At 42.1% G+C, this 26054-nt stretch overlaps 1 protein-coding gene across 2 annotated transcripts in view; it reads right to left on the reverse strand.

Moving 5' to 3' along the window:
- Positions 1-26054, reverse strand: part of STK32B (serine/threonine kinase 32B) — a 343330-nt gene that overhangs the window by 235573 nt on the left and 81703 nt on the right. For both annotated transcript variants that reach the window (XM_079920141.1, XM_079920140.1), the window contains exon 2: positions 17014-17069. In XM_079920141.1, the coding sequence (XP_079776267.1) occupies positions 17014-17069 (56 nt within the window). The remainder of the gene's footprint in view (positions 1-17013; positions 17070-26054) is intronic.

A 26054-nucleotide genomic window follows, 5' to 3' on the forward strand; every position in this document is an offset into this window, starting at 1 on the left:
TAGGGATTTTCCTTTTATTCACTGCTCCCTCCTCAGTGACTAGAACAGTGCCTGGAACATCTAGTTGACATCTGTGGCTGGCTGGCTGGAGAAATGGATAATTACTACTTAGGAAAGAACAGTGCTATAGGATAGGTGAGCACATGGGACTAAGGGACCTGAGAAGACGGATCCTAACCAGGATATGGGATTAGGGAAAGACATTCTGGAAGAGGCTGCATTTGAACTGTTTCTCAGTCATCAAGGGTTGGCTTCATGAGGATGGAGGTGTAGGAAGAGGGGGAAGGAAGTGCATTACCAGGAGAGTGCACAGCCCCTCTCTAAGTACACAGAGATGGAACATGCATGGTGCACTTCAGCATGTGTTAGTAGCGTTCTCAACTTCCCCATCTGTAAAATGGGGGTAGCAGTGTACTTATCTTAGTGAGTGGTTGTGAGGGTTACATGGTAAGCACTTACTAAATTATTGCTTATTATTGTGATTATGATCATCATTCATACATGTACTGAAGGTAAGACCAGAGAACATTGTAGAGATGTGCAGAAGTGGCCCAAGAAGGAGCTCAGGAACAATTTCACAATTATTTGGTGTGATGGTTGATTTTATGTGCCAGCTTGGCTGGGCTATGGTGCCCAGACATGTGGTCAGACATGATTCTGTATGTTTCCGTGAAGGTGCTTTTAGATAAAATTAATTTGTGATGAATTTTAAAAGGTGGACTTTGAGTAAGCAGATTGCTCTCCATGTGGGTGGGCCTCATCCAATCAGTTGAAGGTCTGAATAGAACAAAAGACTGACCTCCCCCAAGAAAGAGGGAATTCTGCAGCAGATGACCTTTGGCCGTTTACAGCAACATCAGCAACTTCCTGGGTCTCTAGCCTGACAGCCTATCCTGCAGATTTTTAGACTTGCCAGTCTCCATCATCATGTGAGCCAATTACTTAAATAAATCTATCTATATCTATATCCACACACCTCTTTTTAGTTCTGTTTCCCTGGAGAACATTGACTAATACATGTGGCAATGAGCTAGCCAGGATCAGAAGTCAGCACCTGATTTCAACTTCTCATGGACCCAAGGAGTCACTAAGGCCACCAGTGCTGGGCATTTGGAAGCACAGGAAGCTAAAACTGCTTGGTACTTGATTCTAAACTGTCTGTCCCCAGTCAGCATAAAAAGAGACAGCAGCATGGGGAGACACGCCTTGATTGGGGCACAGTAAGGTGTCTCCCTTACTAAACTGTCAGCTCTATGCCCCACAGCTACGCTCTAAGCCAAGCCAGTCTCTCCTTAAGATGCTAAGAAACAGTGCGCCTGTCCCGCGGACACTTCATCTGTGAGTTCTGACCTGTATCAGGTGATACTCCCTGGTGTTCACCCTGAGACAGTGCATGATAGACATCATGGAGATCATGGCAAAAGATGAGGTGACAAAGGTGAGTGAGGAGCAGGTGACAGATGGCTTTGAATGACATGTTTAAAGGTCAGTGATGCAGGTTGAATGTGTTTCCCCAAATCTGTATGTTGAAGCCCTGACCCCCAGTACCTCAGAATGTGATATATTTGTCGATAGGACTTTTTTTTTTTTTTTTTTTTTTGCGGTACGTGGACCTCTCACTGTTGTGGCCTCTCCCGTTGCGGAGCACAGTCTCCGGACGCAGAGGCTCAGCGGCCATGGCTCACGGGCCCAGCCGCTCCGCGGCATGTGGGATCTTCCTGGACCGGGGCATGAACCCCTGTCCCCTGCATCGGCAGGCGGACTCTCAACCACTGTGCCACCAGGGAAGCCCCGGCGATAGGACTTTTAAAGAGGTAACTGAGTTAAAATGGGGTCATGAGGGCAACCCAATTGGGTTGGTGTCCTCTGGCCTCCAGAACTGTGAGACAATCACTCCTGTGGTTTAAGGCCCCCAGCCTGTGGGATTTTGTCACATCAGCACCAGCAGAACAATACAGTTGGCTTTTATCCTGAGGGCACTGGGGAGATACAGAAGGGTTTAAAAAGTGGATCCTAGGTATACAATTGCAAATGAATGAATAAAGGAAAGAACATACAAACAAACAACATGGAAAATGTGGGTTTTGAGGGGGAGAGGAGTTCTTTCTGGCAACAGGGTGGAGGAGAGTTTGGAGGTAATTCCAAGAGGTGATCGTGTGTTTTATAAATAATGCCACTGCTTATGCACACAGTTTCCCTCTGGAGTCATAAGGGACATCACTTTGTCAGGAAACACCAAAAAGTAGTCATGGGGGCAAGGGTCCAGGACCAACGTTGGTGCCTTCTGACACCCTTAGTGCTGGAAATGTATCTTTTAGGGTGAAGCAAGGTTGAGACCACTTTACAGATGTAAAAAGGCCTGGGAAGCCTCATCCAGAATATGAAATGAGACGTCATTGTTGGAAAATGCGAAATGCAAACGAGCAATGACGTCTGTTAAATTGGTCAGTAATGGATCATTTGCTCTGGCCTACGCTTGAAAGCCATTCGCGAATGAGCTTGCATTTCCTGTGATATTTAGCTCTTAATAAAGTGATCCCTGGGAGCCAGCAAATTCCTCCAACCTATGCTTCAAGCCAAACATGGACTAATTAATATGAAAGGAATAAATATTCATTAAAAAGAAATGGATTCCACCGCTTATAAAAGATGTCTGCATGAACAGTAAAAGCTTCTAGTAAAAGTATCATGTTTAAGAATTCTAAAAATGATTCTTACATAAGAATAACAGCTCACTTTGGAAACACAGAGAAGTTAGGTAACTTGCCCAGAGTCATCTGGTTGACCAGAATTCCAACTCAGCTCTGTCAGACTTGGAGGCAAAGCTCTCTAACCATTTTGCTATAAACTGATTAACTCTTGCATTGTCCTGAAAAGAGCAAACATATATTCCAAGTCCCTGCTTGTGGCAGACACAATGTTGGCTGGGCATCTTACACACATTTGCTGCCATGGCCCCATTACTAAGTCTGTCCCTGCCACAGGACCTTTGCATCTGCTGCCCCTTTTGTATGTGATGCTCTACCCCCTGGATCTCCACATGGTCTGTTTCCTTCTTAGCAGTTAGGCCTTGGCTTAAATGTCTCCTTCTCAGCAAAGCCTTCTCTGTTGCCCTCTCCTCCAAGGAAAGCAGGCCTACCCTCCCAGGTCATTGCACTATGCATCTTCTGCTGAGCAACTCTCATTATTGAAATCGCGGTTGGATATTGTTTGTGTATTTGTCTCCCTTACTAAACTGTCAGCTCTATGGCATCAGGGACCTCGTCCATCTTGTTTGCCACACCACCACAAGTACCTAGACTAATGCTGGGACAGAACAGTTGGCATAAACGTTTACTGTCTGACTCAAAATCCTGCTATGCTTTCCACCATGCTACCCTTATCTTAAAAGATGAACAAGATTTCCAAAGACTACATTTTTAAAGGAAAAAAACACTAAGTCAAATGTTTCTGAACATTCAAACTTATAAACATATATATAAAATCGAATCTCCACTTAATTCCAAAATGGATTTGTTGCAGTCTGGGCACTAAATTGGTTAGTCCGCTATTAATCAAAATTTTTTTTCACACTATGAATTCACATGCAGATGTGAAAATCTGGAATGTGGAATGAGACAGCTAATAATATGCTTGCGTGTAGAAATGATCATCATTGCATAATAAGAGTGTGGAGTCTGGAATTATCAGCTGTGCAACTCTTGCTGAATTTTACCCAGACTCTTCCTTTGAGGGACATAAAGAGCTATTATCATATAAATCTGTGCCACTTTTTGCTGTTTTATGTGCAGACTGCCTCTGGCTATTCCATGAATTTTAATTAACTCTCTGTTTATTTTGCTTCAACCCTATGACTCTCTAAGCACGGGGCCCATTTGCTAATCCAAGAAACACACTTTGGAAGCAAACTTCTCAGAAAGTTCTCCCAAAGGTATCTTCCTCCTTCCCTTGAAAATAATTAAGCCCTGTTGACTTCAAAGTTGACTCAGAGCAGGACACTCCAGTCTGGACTCTCTCTGCTGGTGCAGGAGCAAAATGTCCAATGGCTCAACGAACAAAGGGGTCAAGAGCAACCTGTGGGAGGTGGAGAGTGAGTCAGGAGAGAGGTGGAAATTGAAGGGGCATTTGTGAAAAATTAGAGTTTGCAGCAGGGGAGATAGAGAAATTCTCCTCAGGATTCTAACCCCAGTCAGTATAAACCAGTCAACTAACTCTTAGCAGTTGATTGGTTAATTGTCAAGTTTTTCATTCATTTACATAATATGTATTCATTCAGTTAATTATATAGAGCATATATGTCATATGTATCATATGCACATGTATATGTAAGTATATATTATATATGAATATAAATATACACACTGCTTAGTGGATATGTATATATGCATGTATTTGTATGTATATACATGCATATATATGTGTGTAGATATACATACATACTGCTTTGTGGGCTTACATATATATGTATACATATATGAGTGTGTATATGTATCTATATAATATATGGTGGGTATCTGTATATCTGCCTATATATAAACTGTTTAGTGGGTGTATATATATATATGTATATACGTATATTTACTGCTTATATGCATATACATTTACATGTGTTTATAAATACTATATGTATGTGTATATACATACATGTAGATGTGTGTGTATATATATGCATGTGTCTATGTATACAGCTTACTAGGTGTGTATATATGCATATTCATATGTGTGCTCATATGTATATATACACTGCTTAATGTGTGTATACGTATATCTATATGCTGATTAGTGAGTGTGTGTATGTATGTGCATTAGACATATATGTATTGTAAATATACATATGTGTGTATATGTATTATACTTTGTACATATATATTTGCTTAGTAGGTACTGGAGATACAACTGTGGACAGTGAGGGAACATTGCTGCCCTCAGAGAGAGCTTATGTTCTGGTGCATGAGACCAACAACTAAGAGGACAAATTAATAAGCATGCAGTGGAATTACAGGTAATGACGGGTGCACTGAAGAAAAGGGGACCAGAAAGGGTACATGGATATGAACTGCTTGGGGTGGATATTCAGAGAGGGCCCCCATTGAGGGGACATTTGAGCAGAATTCTGTATGGTATGAGTGATCCTTGCAGAGTTCTGGGGGAAAGTGATCAAGGCTGAGGGCACAGCAAGTGTAAAAGTTCCGAGTTAGAAATAAGTTCAGCATGTTCGAGAGATGAGAAGATGGGCTGAGCGGAATGAGTAGGAAGATGGAGGGGGTAGAGAGAGGTGTCAGCAAACTAGGCACAAGTCAGATTGCTGGGCCTTGGGGGCCAGCAGAAGAGGTTGGCATTCATTCTGAAAGCAGCAAGCATGTGATCCAATCCATGCTTTATCACATCACTGGCTGCTACGTAGACCAGGGCTTTCCCTCTTCTTTCTCTCTCCCCCTCATCCATTCTCTAGGTAGCATTTATTGAGCCTTTACCACCTGCTGAGCACTAAGCCAGGTGCTGATGGGCCTGGGCAGGTGAATATGACCAATCCCAAGCTTTCAGGAATCTCACACTCTGATGGCAGAGGCAACTGAGCAAGCTGAAGACCATCCCTTGGCAAGATGTGCTGTGACAGATGGAAAGAGGAAGCTAAGAGAGCCAGGTCTTCCCCTGACGCACCCCTTCAGGTGGTTACCTAAAACTTTCCAGAACCCACCACATCACCCAGGGCCAAGAAGACAGGAAAGGCATTTTAAAAATGCCAACCATATGTCAGGTCTGATGTTGGAGGCTGCATGGTCTCTGCCCCTTATTTTCCCAGTAAGATCACTCAGGGCATTCTTTATAAGTCTTTATTTGCCTTCATTGTACAAAGGTATTTTTGTTCTCTTTTTATCACTAGAAAGATATCGCTCCATTGTCTTTGGGTTTACATAGTTTCCATTTCCTAACACAATGTGTCCTTTTGTTCTCTGGTTGATTTTAAGATTTTCTCTTAATGGTTTTAAACTATTTATTAATTGATTATGATGATCATTGATGATGTTTTCCTTGTGTTTCTCTTGCTTGGAGTCAGTTGAACTTCTTGGATTTGATTTTATCATTTTCATCAATTAAAAAAAAATTCAGCCACAATTTCTGCAAATATATTTTATATGCCCATCCCTCCTTCTGGGACTCCAATTACACATATGTTAAACTATTGCATTTTGTTCCATAAGTCACTGAGGATCTGTTAATTTTTTTTCCTCTATGCTTCATCATGTATTGTTTCTATTGCTATATCTTCAAGTTTGTTAACCTTTTCTTCTGCACTGCCTAATCTGCTGTTAATCCCAACCAATGAATACTTCATTTCATATATTGTAGATCTCATTTCTCTAGGTTCTATTTGAGTGGTTACCAGAGGAAAGAGGGGTGGGGGGAAGGGAAAGGGATGGGAAGGGAATTAAGAGGTACAAACTACTAGGTATAAAATAGATACAAGGATATAATGTATGGCACAGGGAATATAACCAATACTTTATAATAACTTTAAACGTAGTATAATCTATGAACATATCAAATCACTATTTTGTACACCTGAAACTAACTTAACATTGTAAATCAATAAAAACATATAAATAAATAAAGTAAAATTGCAATGTCCAGTGTCCAAAAAAATTACTAGACATGCAAAGAAGCAGGAAAATATGACTCATAAGCAGGAGGAAATCTAATAAAGACAAACAAACCCAGGAATGGCGCCAGTGATGAAATTAGTAAATAAGCATTAGTGATCAAATTATTTAAACAATTTTAAACAAAATTTAAAAGAGCTATTATTAATATGTTCTGTATGCTCAAGGATTTTAAGGAAAATGTGAACATAATAAGGATAGAAATGGGCATTCTTGTTTTTCAGAAGAGGAAACATAGGTTTGAAGAAGCTTTATGACTGGTCCAAGTTCACATGGCTAGAAACAGTGGGACCAGAATCTGAGCCTAGGCCTCCCCATCTAGAAAGCCCACGATCTTTCCTCTATGTTATGTTACTTCCCAAACCAAATGTCCAGTGTTTTTGGACACTGATGGACACTATCCCCCTGACCCCCATGGTCTCCTGCTGATACACATGTGACTAAAGCTAGTTTCAACCTAACTTCTGTATTTGGGAGGAACATGTGGAAACAAAACAGGCTGTGTGTGACAGTGGGGTCCTCTCCAGGCTTCCGACTCATCATATGTAAATGGGGATAATAATGCCCAGCATACTGGGCTTTTAGGGCAACAAGGATGGTAAGAGGGGTCCAGTTCCTAGGACAATGACTGTGAGTTTCTGATTGGTCAGGACTCTACTCCACGTTGCAAATACTGGGAACCCAACGTGATCTTGCATAATCAAAAAAGGATGCCAGCTCCTGTAGCTGGTAAGGACACTGGATAAGGCTCACAGGACTGGAAGAGCACAAAGGCGGAGGCACTGATGGTACCTGCCCATGTTCCCTCTCCTGCACCTCCACACACCTCAGGATGCTTACTGTGGACACCTGTGACTCTCTGCTGGGGACCTTCTTCTGCCCTGGACGGGATAAGCCAAAAAGTGCAGGAGAGGTAATGCTGCTTAAAGCAGCCCTCCATCAATGATGAACAGGGAACTGTGCATAAAAACATCAGCTTCTCTGACCTTCGGCTGCCTCAAGGCACCCTCGGCATTGAGTTCCAGAATGGAGGTGAGTCCAAGGGCCTCAGTGGTGAGTGCTTTCACCAAATGCCCATCCTTGGCTGCCTTGCCTTCTGGGTCTCACTCCCCCTCTCTTTCAGGTGTTTCCTGGGATCACCTCCCCTCCAAAAAACTGCTTGCACTCAATTCTCTGTCTCAGTTTCAGCTCCTGGAGGAACCCAAGCTCAGACAGTGCCCAGCAGGGCCAGGACTGGGGTCCAGCAAGTGAGGGGGCAAAATGTTAGGAAGCAATGTCGACCCGCATTTGGAGGACCCTGGGAGCAATGCCTCCTTAAATTTTCACTCCTGGTGCCTTGCTCGCTCGCCCCAGTCCTGATCCTACTCAACAGGAGTCCATCTCTCCACCTGCCTCTTACATCTGTTTGTTTCTTCACTTTGGGCCTCATTCTTTCCTTTTGCAGAGAGACTTTCACCTTCACCAGTTGCTGAGAAAAATGGTCACCAACTCATGCAGACCTGTTTTCTTACAGAACATCATCAATGAGAGGATGAGAACAAGCCTTTCACCTCTGATTCCATCGAAGGATTATGAATGGCTGGGCTTGGGTCACACAGCCACTCCTTGGACCAAGCACCAGTCTAGCTGAATATGGCCCAAGTGGTTGGCCCAGCCAGGTCACATGCCCATCTCAGAAGGTGAGTGAGGAACCATAATAACTGACAGTCCACATGGGGTGGGGGAGGTGTTTTCCAAAGGAAAGAGACGTTACTGTGATAAGAAAGGGGACCAAAAAGCATGCTGAACAGTCAAAAACAACAGCTACTACAGTCCACTATGATTCTCCATTCCCTTTCCTTTTTACAGATGCGTAAAACTAAGCTTCAGGGTGGCTAATTCACTTTCCCAGGTAGCCACAACTAGTACATATCAGAGTCAGTCTGCTTCCCAAATCTAAAGTGTCTCCACTGAGATATGTAGAAAAGAATCTGCTGTGCCTCAACTGTCCTAAAATTCAGTCATAAATGGGTTATAAAAATTTTCAGTGAATTCCTGCTAAAATCAATGGATTGCCTGCAGCTGTTTACTTTGGTGCTACACTGGGGAAGCACAACTTCCTCCAGAATGAAAGTAAAATGGGATTTCTGGGAATTCACATGTGCTTTTTCCCGATAACCAAGGCTACTGTCATACTTTAACAATGAAATGTCTTTCTTGAAAACTCTTAATAAATGTCAGATATCAAAACCTGCCAAAGGCAGATAGCAAAGCCAAAATATCCCTTCAATATGAGGAGGGTGGTTTTCTTCATCTTAGTCCAGCCCAGTTCCACCTTGAGTTTCATAATAGTCACATAGACTCATCTACACTCACCATGAAAGGCAGCGATTATTTGGTATTTTGACCACAACAAAGCTACGTTCGATTGCCTTGAAGTAAACTAACCTCGTCCTGAATACTAGATGTTTGTGTTCATTTTACATGAATTTGGATGTCATCAAGAAATTGCTACAAGCTAAAGAGGGACTTAAAACTAGATGCTCTATAAAGCTTGCATGTTTTTCAGAACATCCACTATGACCATAGCTTTAATACATTTATGCTCTGGAATACAGGTTCTGAGAGCCAAGCCAGTAGGCAAAGAGCAGCACAGATGTAGGCAGAAAAGGAAAACAAAACTTTTAAGGATGGTGACAGGATGTAATCCATTAATGATTCATGAGGGCACATGCTAACAGATTTGGTAGTATGACAGGAAGGGGTGCAAGGAGCTCAGGACCAAAATCACCACTGACATGAGGGTAAGAGTGATATGCGTCTATGTGGTGCCGATTGTGTTGTGGACTTAAAAAGTTGCTTCCATGTTCCTTCATCCATGAAATCCTCGACATAAGGGACAAAAGAAAGTAAAGATTTAACAGTCTCCATAGAGACTAGAGGCAAACTTCCTAAATTCTCTGGGCCACAACTCCTCTCTCTGAAAAATCCAGAGAGGGGGAATCTCAAACGTGGCAATAAACTCTGCCCAAATCTCTGGCTGACCCCTAAGGGCTATAAGGGGCAGACTATAAGCAATACAGTGAAGAAGAAAAGACTACGCTTCGTGCGCCTGTCCAAGAGGCAGAGTATGCAGTGTAAATCCAACCAAGTTAATTGCTCATTAAAACTATATTTTCAAAGAAATACAATGCAATCCGAAGTCTATACAACATAGCATTGGCAATATCCAGGATGCAACCCAAAACTATTCAACGTATAAAGAACCAGGAAAATGGAACCCATCCTCAATGGAGGTGAATCTTAAAATGACCCAGATGTTGGAATTAGCATAAAGGACATGAAAACAGCTCTTACGACTATGAATATGCTGCATGATATAAAGGGCAATATGACAGAAATAAACGAAAATATAGGAAATCTAAGCAAAGGGAGAGAAAATATTTTCTTTTAATCCAGAATTTCCACCTAGGCACAACATAGTCAAATTGCTGAAAGTCAAAGATGAAAGGAAAATCTTGAAAGGAGAGAGACGAAAGTGACACATTACTATCAGATAATAATGATTCAAGTCTAATGACGTCTCATCAGAAAGCATGGAGGTCAGCTGACAATGGTACAAAATCTTTAAAGCAGTGAAGAAAAAACTGTCAACCCAATAACCTGTATCCAGTCAAAATATTCTTTAAGAAAGAAGGTGAAATAAATATATTTCAGAGAAAATAAAATTAAGAGAATGCGTTGACAGGAGACTTGCACCACATAAAATACTAAAGAAAATTCTTCAGGATGAATGGAAAGGACACCAGAGGGAAATTCAGACCTTCACGAAAGGTATGGGTAAATATCAAGAACTACTTTCCTCCTAATTTTTTAAAAGCGAAAAAACTACACATACTTTAAAATAGATATATATTTTACACATATATTATATATTCATATCTATACATTTAAAGCAAAAAACTATAATATTGTATTGGAGACATGATTTAAGAAGCTGTAATACATATGACAACTATAGTATAATGGTTGACAGGAGTGATAAATAGACCTATATGGTTGCCAGGTTTTTATATTTTATGTGAAGTATAAAATATTAACTCTAAGCAGACTGTGAAATAAACTGAAGATGTGTATTATAATCCCTAGAGCAACAATTTTAAAACATAACACAAGGAAGTGTAGCTATAAAGTCAGCAGATAAATTAAATGGAGATTCTAAATATTCAATTAATCCAAAGCAAAACAGGAAAAGAGAAACAGAAGAACAAAAGAGAAGGAGAACAAGAACAAATAAAGGACTAAAAGAGATTGCCAGGTGGATTTAAAGAGAAGCAAGACCTGACTATATGCTATCCTCAAGAGATTTATGTCAGATATAAAAACACAGATAGAATGAAAGAAAAGACATGGAAAAATATATGCCATGTAGGTTGGAATGACTATATTAATCTCAGAAAAAATAGGCTTCAAAAAAGATTATTAGCAGAGATAGAAAAGTTTATTTCACAATGATAATAAGGTCAATTCATCATGAGGCCATAACAACCATAAAACTGTATGCACCTAACAACAGATCTTCCAAGCATAAGAAGCAAAACTGACAGAATTAGGGCTTCCCGGGTGGCGCAGTGGTTGAGAGTCCACCTGCCGATGCAGGGGACACGGGTTCGTGCCCCAGTCCGGGAGGATCCCACATGCCGCGGAGCGGCTGGGCCCGTGAGCCATGGCCGCTGAGCCTGCGCGTCCGGAGCCTGTGCTCCGCAACGGGAGAGGCCACAACCGCGAGAGGCCCGTGTACCGCAAAAAAACAAACAAACAAACAAAAAAAAACCTGACAGAATTAAAGGAAGAAGAAGCAACTCCACAATCAGAGCTGGAGATTGTATACAACCATCTCAGAAATGGATAAAACAACTAGATTGTTAAAATCAGTAAAGACAGAGATTGAGGAAGGAGGCGGTTCAAGATGGCGATGTAGGAAGATCCTGAACTCACCTCCTTCTATGGGCACAACAAATTTACAGCTACCTATGGAAAAATTCCCTATGAAAAGGATCTGAAAACTAGCTGAACAGCTCCTCCACAACAAAGGATACAAGAGCCACATCAAGATGGGAAGGAGAAGCAGAGATGTGATCTTGCCCGAACCCCACGCTCAGTGTGGTGACCTGAAATTGGGAGGGGTCTCACAAATACAAAACTTCTCCCTGAGGAGCCAGGGGTTTGTGCTCTCATCTGTCATCCCAACCCTTGGGACGTGCACTGGTAAGAAGAGCTCCCAAAATGCCTGGCTTTGAAAACCAGCAGGACTTACATCCAGAAGAACCACAGGGCTGTAGGGAACAGGGAACGCACTCTGAAAGGGCTCGCACACAGACTCACTCGCCCTGGGACCCAGCACGAAAGCAACAGTATGAAAAGGTCTAGACCATAGGTGAAGGAGATTTATTTACTAATCTTAAAGCATCTGCGGGAGGGGCAGGAGTCTGTTGGGCCTCTTCCTGGAGACAGAAGCCGGCAGGTGCCATTTTTGTGCTCTCTCTCCACCTTGTTAGTCCCACTGTACGTGCCCCATCCTCATGCCACTTCTGCATCCCTGCCAAAGCCAGTTGACACATGCGGTGTGCCTCTTGAACACCTGGCTCAGGTGTCCAGGGGGGATTGTGTTTTGGGACCCCATGAGTCTGAAACAATCAGAGAGACTATTCTTGGCAGGCTACCACACTCCAGTTACTACACAGACAGCTGACTGTGATGCACCCCCAGTCTTCCTGTGAAAAAGCCCTATTTACCTGTCTTGAAGCTTCAGCCTGATGGACAGGCTTCCAGTTTTCCATACGTCTAGAGGCTATGGAAGGTCTAGGGGATATCACCTTTGTGCTCTCCCTTGACCTCACTACAGCTCACTGGTACCTCCCAGAAATGAAATCAAACACTCACCTGGAGCCCCGATTTTTGCAACTTCACTAATGGGACACCTGTAGATCACCTGGTGCGGAGGCCAGCAAGGTTTACAATTGCATTTTCACAGTACTGTGTATACTTGCATACCTTAAAAGCTGCCGCTTAGTTTCTAATCAGCCTGAAATTAAGGGCTAACTGAGATCCCACCCTCTGGAACACTCACAAGTCTTCAACAACTGGGAATTACCAAGAATAAATCAGGGTGCTACGACAATCACAATGGTTCAAAATATAACCAAGAGGTAGGGCAAGGTTAAACAAGAAGGTTCATCTCCTTCACAAGGCCACTACTTCAAGACTGGGAAAGACAGCTGTTTTGCCTAATACATAGAAACACACAGAGAGTCAAGCAAAATGAGGAGAGAAAGGAATTTGTTCCAAACACAAGGAAAAGATAAAACCACAGGTTAAAAAAAAAAAAAAAACCTTAATGAAATGGAGATAAGTAATTTAGCTGAAACAGAGTTCAAAATGTTAGTCATAAAGATGCTCACTGAACTTGGGAGAAGACTAGATGAACACAGAGAGAACTTAAACAGAGATAGAAAATATAAGTAAGTACTAAATAAAAGTCACAAAGATGAAATATACAATAACTGAACTGAAAAATACACTAGAGGGGTTCAATAGCAGACTACAAGAAGCAGAGGAAGAATCAGTGGTCTGGAATAGAGGTCACTGGAACTCATTCAAATAGAGCAGCAAAAAGAAAAAAAAAAATTCAAAAAGTGGAGATAGCTTAAGGGACCTATGAGACAACATCAAGCAGAATGACATTTGCATTATATGGGTCCAGAGGGAGAAGAGAGAGAAATAGGCAGACAACTTATTTAAGGGAATAATGGCTGAAAACGTCCCTCATCTGGAAAAGGAAACAGACATCCAGATTCAGGAAGCCCAGAGAGTTCCAAACAAAATGAACCCAAATAGACCCACACCGAGACACATTACAGTTAAAATGTCAAAAGCTGAAGCTAAATCATAAAGGCAGCAAGAGAAAAACTTGTTACAAACAAGGGAACCCCCATAATACTATCAGCAGATTTTTTTTGCAGAAACTTTGAAGGCCAGCACTTTCAAAGGGCTGAAAGGAAAAAACTTCCAACCAAGAATAATCTACACAGCAAGGTTACTATCTAGAATTGAAGGAGAGATAAAGAGCTTTCCAGACAAACAAAAGCTAAAGGAGTTCATCACCACTAACCCAGACCTGCAATAAATGTTAAAGGGACTTCTTTAAGCTAAAAAGAAAGGGCACTAATTAGTAACAAGAAAACATATGAAAGTAAAAATCTCACTGGTAAAGGTAAATATATAGTAAAGGTAGTGTATTGATCACTTACAAAGCTATTATGAAGTTTAAAAAATAAAAGTAATAAAAATAATAATTTAGTTAAATGATACATGAAATTTAAAAAATGTAAAATGTGAAATCAAAAACATAAAATGTGAAGGGGAGTTCAAAATGTAGAGTTCTAGAATGCATTCAAACTTAACTATCAGTTTTAAATAGATGATTTTATATATACACTTACATATATATTTATGTGTCTGTGTATATATATATATAAGCTGTTACATGTGAGCCACATGGTAACCACAAAGCAAAAGCCTATAGTAGATACACAAAAGATAGTGATAAAGGAATCTAAGCATAACCCTATAGAATGTCATCAAACCAAAAGGGAAGAATGCAAGAGAAGAAGAAAGAAACATAGAGGAACTACAAAACAGCCAGAAAACAATTATCAAAATGGCAATAAGTACATAGTTATCACTACTTACTATAAATGTAAATGGACTAAATTCTCCAAACAAAACACATAGAATGGCTGAACAGATAAACACCAAGACCCATATATATGCTGCCCACCACAGACTCATTTCAGATGTAAGGACACACACAAACTGAAAGTGAAAGGATGGAAAAAAATGTGTCATGCAAATAGAAACCAAAAGAGAGCTTGGGTAGATATACTTATATCAGATAAAATAGACTTTAAAACAAAGACTAATAAAAAGCAAAGATGAGCATTACATAATGATAAAGTCATCTCCAGCAAGAAGATATAACATTTGTAAATATTTATGCACCCAACATAAGAGCACCGAAATATATAAAATAAATATTAACAGACCTAAAAGGAGAAATTGACAGCAATACAATAATGGTAGGGGACTTATAACACTTATAACAATGGAAAATTATCCAGACAGAAAATCAACATGGAAACATCAGCCTTAAACCACACTTTAAACAAGATGGGCTTAATACATACATATTGAACATTCCATCCAAAGGCAGCAGAATACACGTTCTTCTCAAGTGGACGTGTAACATCATCCAAGATAGATCATATGTTAGGCTACAAAGTAGTCTCAATAAATATAAGAAGATCAAAATCATGTCAAGTATCTTTTCTGACTACAATGGTATGAAACTAGAAATCATTTACAAGAAGAAAACTGGAAAAACACGAATACGTGGAGACAAACAACATGCCACTGAACAACCAATGGGTCAAGGAAGAAATCAAAGGAGAAATTTTAAAAAATACCTTGAGACAAATGAAAATGGAAACACAACATACCAAAATCTGTGGAATGCAGCAAAAGCAGCTCAAAAAGGGAAGTTTATAGTGATAGAGGCCTACCTCAAGAAACAAGAAAAACCTCAAATAAACAACCTAACGATAAAGCTAAAGTAACTAGGAGAAGAAGAATAAATGAAGCCCAAAGTTACCAGAAGGAAGGAAACAATAAAAGTCAGAATAGAAATTAATGAAATAGAGACTGAAAAGATCAATGAAACTAAGAGCTGGTTCTTTGAAAAGATAAACAAAATTGACAAGTCTTTAGCTATACTCACTATGAAAAAAAGAGAGAGGGCTCAAATACATAAAATCAGAAATGAAAGCGATAAAATTACAACTAATACCAAAGAAATACAAAGGATCGTAAGACACTACTATGAACCATTATATGCCAACAAATTGGACAACCTAGAAGAAATGTTTAAATTCCTAGAAACATGCAGTCTTCCAAGACTGAATAATGAAGAAAGAGAAAATTATGAATAAACATAATTACTAGTAAGGAGATTAAAAACTCTCAACAAACAAAATCCAGGGTCAGACAGCTTCACTGGTGAATTCTACCAAACACCCAAATGTTTAATACCTATATTTCTCAAACTCTTCCTGTGGAGGAGGGAACACTTCCAAACTAATTTTACAAGGTCAGCATTACCCTGATACCAAAACCAAACAAGGGCACCACAAAAAAAGGAAATTACAGGCCAATGTACCTGATGAACATAGAAGCAAAAATCCTCAACAAAATATTAGCAAACTGAATTCAACAATACATTAAAAGGATCATCTACACTATTCAAAGTGACATTTATTCCATGGCTGCAAGGACGATTCAACCTCCACAAATCAATCAACATGATGTACCACATAAACAAAATGAAGGATAAAAATCACACGATCATCTCAATAGATGCAGAAAAGGCTTTTGACAAAATTCAACATCCACTTATGATAAAAACTCTCAACAAAATGAGTATAGAAGAAACCTCAACATAATAAAAGGCCATATATGACAAGCCCACAACTAGCATCATACTCAACAGTGTAAAGCTGAATGCTTTTCCCTTTAGTTCAGGAACAAGACAAGAAGGCCCATTCTCACCACTTTTGTTCAACATGTGTAAATCTTGAGGACCGTATGCCAAGTGAAATGAGCCAGTTACAGAAAGATAAATACTGCATGATTCCATGTACAGGAGGTATCTAAAATAGTCAAATTCATAGAACCAAAGGCCGGTTGCCAGGGCTTGAGGGGATGGGGACACAGGGAATTACTAACTAATGGGCATAAAGCTTCAGCCAAGCAAGATGAGTCAGCTCTAGAGATCTGCTCTACAGTGTTCTCTGTATAGGCAACAACGATACATAGATTGTACACTTAGAAATTTCAGCTGGCAGATCTCATGTTAAATCTCCTTTCCACAGTAATTTTTTAAAGTACCTCCACCGCAGGAAAGAGCTACTGCTGGCCATCACATAAATTTGTGGGGTTTTTTCCACTTTCCTTATTTACATCCTCAAGGAAGAAATAGCATTAGCAACCTTGAAATAATTACCCTAGTAATTCACCTAAAGCAGGACTGCTGTAATTTAATTTTCAGAATGAAATGACAGCATATCCAAAGGAAACTATTCAGACTTCCTTTCACATTTCAAATTTAGCAAATTCAAATCTTGCTGTCCAACAGGAAATTCCCAGTGCCCAGCAATCAACAAAGAAACAAACACACAAACAGGCACATAGGCATAAGCCCAGTGGTCGGAACTTTCCTATTTTACTGATGAAATTTGTTAAAATCCATCATTCTTACCTTCCCAAAACTCCCTTTACCAATGGCCCGTAGGATCTGAAAATGGTCAAAGTTGACTGTAAAAGAAAAAAGAGAAAAACAGGAATAAGTCAGATTTGGCAAAGCTTGTTTTGGTTCTTCAATGTCCTTCCCTGCACACCTACCCGTGTATTTCAAACGGCTCCTGGTTTACTGCATCTTGTTTGTCATGGCAGCACTCCACCACTGAATGGATACTTCTCGGCATATTCCATTTCCCCTCCCAGCACATATATTTGGCAGTTAACACCTCACCATATACCTAGACACCCACAACCATATACACCTATATGGTATATAGGAGGAGAGACATCATTTGGGCCAGAGGGAAGGCAGGACAGAGAAAAACCTGGATGCTTGGATTATCAAATTCTTGTACCTGCTAATCCCTTTGCCAGGATGACCCTTCCCTACTTCTAGTTCCTGTCTTGTCCATCAAGCACTCTTACCTTACATACTCAGACATCAGCTCACCTGCCTCAGTATCCAAGGAGTTAATCCCACCTCCATTATGGAACCTCTGGACCCCCAAGTTTCATGGCCACATCATGGTCCTTCCCTGCTTGGGTGTCTGTCTAAGCACTGATATCACGAGCCAAGAGGATGAGGATGATGATCCCACACCTTCCTCCTGGTATTGCCCTGTCTCGTGCCTCCCTTTCATCACGTTTCTTGATGGCGCTCCCCATTCCTGCTATCTCTACTGCCTTGCTCCAGTATGGCTTATACCCCATCCCCATAGCACAACAGGCCAACAACGTATGGCTATGCCACTCGAGCCAATGACAACTTACTGTGCCCCTTCTACTTGGCCACTCTCTCAAAACACCTGCATAGCTTCAATGGAAGCGCACCCTCTTGATTTTCCATTTCATGCATCAACCCTTTTGCACACACATCTTTGTCCTCCTGGCCATTAATTACTGGACTCCATCAAGCCTCCATGCTACAACCTTCCTCTCCTCACTGGCTCCAAAGGCTTCAGTCACCACCTAATGGCCCGTGACTTTCCAGGCTGTGTGTAGCGATTGATCCTACCACACAGGAACTCCTGAAGGCTTTGGAGCCACCTTGAACTCAATGGGTCCAAAATGGAACTTAGGAGAGGGTATGGAGAAAAGGGAATTCTCCTCCACCATTGATGGGAATGTAAATTGATGCAGCCACTATGGAGAACAGTATGGAGGGTCCCTAAAAGACTAAAAATAGAACTATCATATGATCCACCAATCCCACTCCTGGGCATATATCCAGAAAACATGAAAACTCTAATTCAAAAAGACACATGCACCCCAATGTTCACAGCAGCACTATTCACAATAGCCAAGACATGGAAGCAACCTAAATGTCCATCGACAGATGAATGGGTAAAGGAGAAGTGTTACATATATACGATGGCATACTACTCAGCCATAAAAAAGAATGAAATAATGCCATTTGCAGCAACATGGATAAACTTAGAGATTATCATACTAAGTGAAGTAAGTCAGACAAAGAAAGACAACTCTCCAATAAAGATGTTTAAAAAAAAAAAAAAAAAAGAAAGACAACTATCATATGATATCACTTATATGTGGAATCTAACAAAATGATACAAATGAACTTATCTACAAAACAGAAACAGACTCACAGACATAGAAAAGAAACTTATGGTTATGAAAGGGGAAAGGGGAAGGCAGGAAGGATAAATTAGGAGTTTGGGATTAACAGATACACACTACTATATATAAAACAGATAATCAACAAGGACCTACTGTATAGCACAGGGAACTATATTCAATATCTTGTAATAACCTATAATGGAAAAGAACATATATATGTATATATATACACACACACACACACACACACACATATATATATATATATATATATATATATATATATATATATACACATACGTAGGTATATATATACACACACATATATACAGGCTGGTGGTTGCCAAAGGGGAGGCAGGGGGGGGAGAGGGATGGTTTGGGAGTTTGGGATGAGCAGATGCAAACTAGTATATATAGGATGGATAAACAACAAGGTCCTACTGTGTAGCCCAGGGAATTATATTCAACATCCTGTGATAAATCGTAATGGAAAAGAATATGAAAAAGAATATATATATATAACTGAATATACAACTGAATCACTTTGCTGTACACCTGAAACTAACACAACATTGTAGATCAACTGTACATCAATTAAAAAAGAAAAGAAAAGAAACACGGCCTAGGATGAGTGGTTCAACATTCATTCGACCTCACAAGCTCAAAGCCCGGAACTCATCGTGCACTCCTCTCTCTCCCAACCCCACAGCTAATCCTTCACTAGGTTAGGTCCATTTCACCTCTTCACTGTCTCTCCCATCCATCCACCCTGCGGCCACCCTCTGGTCTAACCCACATCGTCTCTCGCTTGGACAACCACAGTGGTCTTCCAACCACCTCTCTCAGGAGGGGGGTCTTCTTGCTCGTCCTCTGCTTACACCCCTCCAATGGCCCTTCCATTGCTTTCAGGGAAAAGAGGAAATCCCTCCCCATGGCCATGAGGCTACACCATTGTGCCCCTGCTACTTCTCCTGTTTCACCTCCTACCATGCTCCAGACACCCACTGAGCTTCAGACTTGCAAGCTTTCTTTCTGTGCTTTGAGCAGCCATTCCCCACACCTTTAATGCTCTTTTCTTGGCCCCACACTTGTTAACTCTGCTTCCTCTTCATTCTTCTGCAAGCAGAGAAGGCTGCTCTGACCCTTCAGCCTAAGTCTGCTCCCCCTATTATATACTCTCACAGCACCCTGGGACTTTGCTCCAAAAGACATTATTCTGTGTTATTTTACATGCATTTGATTAAGATCATTGATCCTCCACTAGACTCTAAGCTCCCTGAGGTCAAAGGCCATGTTTGTTTTTCTACTGTATCCCTACAGCTAGTACGGCGTCGGCACACAGTCGTATTTGACAAATATTCATCAACTAAAGGAATGATTGAAAGCAGATCCCCATATTCATGGTGCCAGACACACTTTCTGGTACATAATGGGTATTCGGTAAATATTTCTGAATTAGATTGAATTACGGCCAGTTTCTACTAACTAGGAAAGACATGCTATTTACAAAAGATGAAGTGAACTGATTAGTTTACTACATTATGGGGGCAAGGATAGGGGGAGGTGAATGAATACAATTAGTTCCTTGTGCATTCAACTCACCACCATGGAGGATAATTATGTTGAACTGTGTCCCTGCCAAACCAACGTCAGAATCCAGTGCGCCATCTAACACCTAACGTGCTTAGAATAGAGAGACAGGGTTAACGGTTAACTTAGCAAAACCTTGACCTAGATTGGTTTCCTTTGCACATAACTTGCCAGGAAAAGAAACTGGGAAGAGAGAAAGCAGTGGGCTGGGACTGCACTTGTGATGTGACCAGCAACGAGCTAGGAAATGCACGTATCCTATCCCAAGCCCCCAAGGTCCCGGGAGGCAGGCACCACTGTTGGCATTTGACACCTGCCCTCCCCACCAACTAGCAAGAAACATCCCCACTTCCCTGAAGGCTCCATGCTCCCTGTGCTGTTATTTCACCTGCTTGGAAAGTCATTCCTCCGACACTCTTTATTTCAGGGAAAACTCCTACCTGCCCTTTGACACACGGCTCACATGTTCTTTTCACTCATGAAGCTTTCCCCCACTTTCAACAAATCACTTTCTCCTTAGTGCAATAGCAGGACCTTCTGCAGACATCGGTCCAGGGATCAGGAGACCCCAGCCTGGAGTCAAACTGCTTCGGTCCATAACCCACCTCTGCCACAGTAACGTTGGATGAGTCACTGAGCCTCTATGTGCGTCACGTACCCCGTCTGTAAAATGGGAACAATGGTGCCTACCTTCCAGAAGAGCATAGAATGGTGCCTGGCACACAACACATTTTCAAAAAGCATTAGCTATTTGTGTTGGGGATGGGGAGCCATCCTCCCCCTTCTCTGGGTTCTAGGAGGGATACTTCAGTGAACATCTGTGGCCTCTTGCCCCATCAAATGTTGTGGGAGTTGTCCAAGTGGTGAGCTGGAAAAGGAACTGCACTGGTGTATTTCTGCTTGTCCTGCTCTCTCTCTGGAATCTGTCTGTCTTCAGGGAGCAAGCTTTTCCTCTGCTCCCTCTTGCCAGAAGCTTTTCAGGGCCAGGCACTGTGTGGAGAGGTCTACGGGGTCCAGAGTTGTTGCTGAACAGGTGGGTGAGCCTGGCTAATTCTGGGCTTCAGAATCACGGGGCCCATTGCTGCTGCCCTCCTGGGTCCCACTCCTCAACCCCACCTAGATCCCTTCTAGGGGTAAGGCTTGGTTCTCCACTGGCCTCCGCTTTTGTCTTGTCTCATAACTGGAAGGGGTTTTAATTAATGAGCAACTTGGCAAGTGCCTAAAGCTATTACTGTTTTAATAATTAGCATTATAATATTGTAAATAATCTCACACATCCTCTACAGAAACGTGTGTTCATGGGGGTGGGTGTCTAACACAACATACGAGGTTAATAGGTACTTATTTAACGTTTATTTGCTTACTGGACTAGATTGGATTTAAGTGATTGAGTGTATGGCCTGGGTTTTTCATTTATTTCGCATCCCCCTGACCTGGTGTACTGAGACTTACATAATAGTGCCTCCATGAATACACTGTGAATAAGGGAAGGGTTTACACTTGATTGATAAGCAGATTGAAATGACTTCAGTTAATGAGAGTCCCAGGCCAAAGACGGCTCCTAGAAATCGCACTGTCACCTAGGGCTGTTGGCCCAGAGCAAGAGGAGTTGGCTGGGGGGTGTAGGAGGGGTAGTTAGTGGGTTTCTTAGGGTGACCATCGGGTCATGGTTTGCCCGGGACCTTCCTGGTCTTAGCATTAAAGGTCCTGCAACCCTGGAACCCCACAGTTCTGGGAAAACTGGGACAACTGGTCACCTGTAGGTTTCTAGACCATCAGCTGTCCCACCTGAAGTCACAAGCACTGACAGAGCTGGCCGAGGGACGGGAAGGTGAATTCTTGAAAAGCAGTGTTTGTTCAGACCACCAGACACTAGGGTTGCCAAGGGTGACACTGTGATAAGTACACTGGTAAAGTAGAAACAGGCAGCACATTGCCAGCCAGAAGCGAAGCCAAGGGGGTGCCAGTGACCTCACCCAAAGGCTCCACAACAGTCACGCCCGCCTGGAGGGCAGGCCAGGCCCAACTCGCCCTTCATCCTTGATCAGGAAACCTCAGATCCGTCAGGGAGCAGTGTGGCCGGCCCCAGACAATGAGTCACAATTGACCAAATCCAGTGAGTTCATCAGAATCCCCTGGAGGCTTGCTAAGACAGATCGTGGGTCCCCTCCTGCGTTTCTGAGGAGGGGCCAGAGAACTTTCATTTCCCAGGTTGCAAGTTTCCAGGTGATACTGATTATCCACTGGACAATTCTGTTCTCCACTGTCACAGACAGTCATGCAGTTGGCAGTGACCTCATGACATAGGTCTAGTCAATGAGATCTAAGCAGGAGATTAATGGGGGTATTTCTGGGAAAGCATATTTTCCTGATGAAAAGGGACAGTTACAGCTGGACTGGCTCTTGAACCCTCCCACCTCTTCCTGCCATAAATGAAGATGTGATGTCTGGAGCTGCAGCAGCCATTTTGTGACTATGAAACAACAAACACAAGCAAAAGGCCAAGATTTATGGGCACAGAAGCCACTACCTGTTGTTGAGCCTCTGAAGCTATGCCAGCAACCACCTACCTCTGGACTTCTTATTATACTAGAAAAAAGAACAAAGCAGTCTTACTTGTTTAAGTCACTGTGGGTCAGATTTGCTACTACAAGAAGCCAGAAGCATTCCTCTCTGATACACAAAGACCGTCACATAGTAAGAGCTTAGTAAATGCTAACTATTTTATTGTTGAATTTCCAGTCTCATCGTGATTTTACTGAAAGGCAGAAGAACAACGTTGTTTGGGGTGTAAACACAGGGGCCACACTGCTTGGATCTGAATTCTGGCTCTACCACGCACTGGCTGGGTGACTTTGGGGAAGTCACTTAACCTCTCTGTGCCTCAGTCTCTTCACTTATAAAATGGATAAACTAAAATACCCATCTATGGTTGTCATGAATATTAAGTGAATCAATATAGGTAAAGTATTTAGAATAATCCTGAGTCTGAAGTAATGCCTACCAATATTAGGTATGATTATCATTATTATTCTGTCTGAGTAGCTTTTCCCCACTTTTCCCCTTTATGACATACCACTAATCTGATTAAATCATGACCAAACATTGCTTGGGTGATAAAGTGAGAACTGTATTAGTGCCTATTAACTACTGATGGTAATTATCACACTAGGTAAATCTGGTTGTTCTACCTTGTGAGCTACTGGGCTCTTTTCTCATTTCCAACAGGCCAATTATTTCTAAGGAATTTCACAGTACTCTTTCAACATGCAATATTCAGGAAGCAGCTTATTCGGAGAGCCAAGTGTGAATTTTCAAGATGGCTAGTTACTCTTTAAACAATCTGTAATAGAAAGTAAACCCCAATCAATATCCTATAAAAATACAACAAGCAAAGACAGCAAGCAAATGTCCCCTTTTCCATTTCCCTAAGAAGCTGAAACCTGGAGTTCATTCCTTGTACCACTGCACTTGGGCTGGTCGTGCGTGTATAGGAAATTTCACCTCAAAATACTGATTTTTGCCATCATTTCAAAAATTGGAAGATCTGCCATAACTGGCCCTATGATGCCCCCTGACAACAGGACAATAGTCTTCTCTGAGTCACCACTATCCATGCCTGCCCAGTTCATGCATCTCTGTTTCCTGCCTGATCCCATAAGTATTTGAGGTTTTGGTCATTGGACTGCAGTGGGAAAACACCTATCATATGGGGAGGTGGTAAGGGGCAGAGGTGGAAGGGAGAGCTTGGTGTTCTGCACAGGTAGCTTTAAACCTAACCCCACCATTTTGTCCTTGTGAAGCTGAGGAAATAAATTAACTTCCCCAGCCTCAATTTTCCCATCAGTAAAATGGGAGTAGTGATGCCTACCTCCCCAAGTCGGGGCGAGGGCCACAGGCTATGACAGAGCAGAAGGTTGATTCTGCAAACGGAAGCCACCCTGAAAAGTACCAACTCAAATCCCTGCTGCAGCTGTGGACCCTCAGCCTGGTCACTTAGCATCTCACAGTCTGTTTGCTCATCTCTCCAATGGGGTCACACTCATCCGGTGGAATTTTTCTCGGGATAAGACGATTCCATAATCAGCACATAACGTTGGTGATTATTTGGTTTTGGTTTTGTCTCTCATTAGCATAGAGATAATGCATGTACCCAGGTGACTCACTGAGAATGGGGCTGAGCCCTGTTCATGCTTGACTCCCAGATACGTGACAGGTAGCACAGAGGAAGTACTCAGTTGAGATAACCGAACACAGGCATGAATACATGAGCTGTGCAGTGAGGTAGGAGATCGGGAAGGGGCTCTCCAGGGACTGGGCTCTCCAGGGACTGGGACTGGGAAAGACAGTGGTGTCTTTATAGGACACAACTGACCTCCATACAGAAAGGAGGGACGACCCAGGTGCATCAGGCATCACCGTGAAATGCTTCTATCAGTCACTTATTCAACAAGTATTTATTGGTTGAAAAAATAAAGGTCTCCTGAGTGGATACATATACTTGTTGAAGTGACAACAAGTGTGTGCTGTGTGCCAGGCCCTGTTCTAGGTACTGGGACCCAGCAGTGAACAGAACACAAAATGACTCTCCATCCATGGAGCTGACCTTCTGGTGCAAGGAGGCAACTAATCCATCAGTGTATAACTCATTGGTATGAAGTGGTAAATTCTACGAAGAAAACGATAAATCCACGTGTATTCGTTTCCTAGTGCTGCTCTAGCAAATTCAGGCACAAACACAGGGGCGTAAATAATACAAATATATTATCTTATGGCCCTGGACGTCAGAAGTCTGACACAGTCCTCACCGGACTAAAATCAAGGTGTCAGCAGGCTGAGTTCCCCCTGGAGGCTCTAGGGAATGATCCATTTTGTGGCCTTTTCCAGGTGTCCAGGTTCTCGAGGTCACCTGCATTACTTGGCCGATGGCCCCATATCACTCCAACCTCTGCTTCCAATGTCACGTCTCCTTCTCTGACCCTCTTTTCTCCCTCTTTCCCTTATAAGGATCCTTGAGATTACATTGTGCCCACAGGATAATCCAGGATAACCTCTCCATCTCAAGATTTTAACTTTAGTCACACCTGCAAAGTCCCTTTTGCCGTGTCATGCAGTGTATATGCAGTTCTAGGATTGAGATGTGGCCATCTCTGGGGGGCCATTATTCTGCCGACCCCACCAGGGACAGGCATAAACAGCGACTATGTTGGGAGTAGAATAGGGTGGTCAGGGCAGGCCTTTCTAAGGAGAGGACAATTGGGCAGATCCTTGAAAAAGGCCATGCAAATATCTGGGGGATGGTAACGGCAGGCAGAGGGGAACATGCCTGATGGTCTGCAGGAAGAGCAGGCAGGCAAGGATAGCTGGAGTGCAACTCGAGAGGGTGAGAAAGTAGGAGAGATTAGGTCAGAAGGGTGGTCAGGAGCTGGCCATACAGGGCTGGGGTAAGGGCTTTAGGAGATTTTTCTAAACATGGTGGGAAAGTACTAGAGGGTCCTGACGAGGGAAAATAAAACTATGGTTTGGTGTTGTTGGTTTAAGCTATTTGGAAATAAGCAAATTTAGCTGTAATCTCAGGCAAACCGAACTGCCACATGATGGGAATTAAGGACGTGGAATCCCAGCAATGATGTTACAGTCTGCTAAATAAATTTATCTGAAAAGATAAAGTGGGCATGGAGGACTTCTAGGGCCGTAAAAAGACTCTGCATGATACCATAATGATGGGTCCATGTCATGATACATTTGTCCAAACCCACAGAATGCACAACACCAAGACTGAACCCTAATGTAGACTATGGACTTTGGGTGATAATGATGTGTCAGTTTCAT

Source organism: Stenella coeruleoalba, assembly GCF_951394435.1.
Source record: "Stenella coeruleoalba genome assembly, chromosome: 4".
Classification (NCBI taxonomy): domain Eukaryota; kingdom Metazoa; phylum Chordata; class Mammalia; order Artiodactyla; family Delphinidae; genus Stenella; species Stenella coeruleoalba.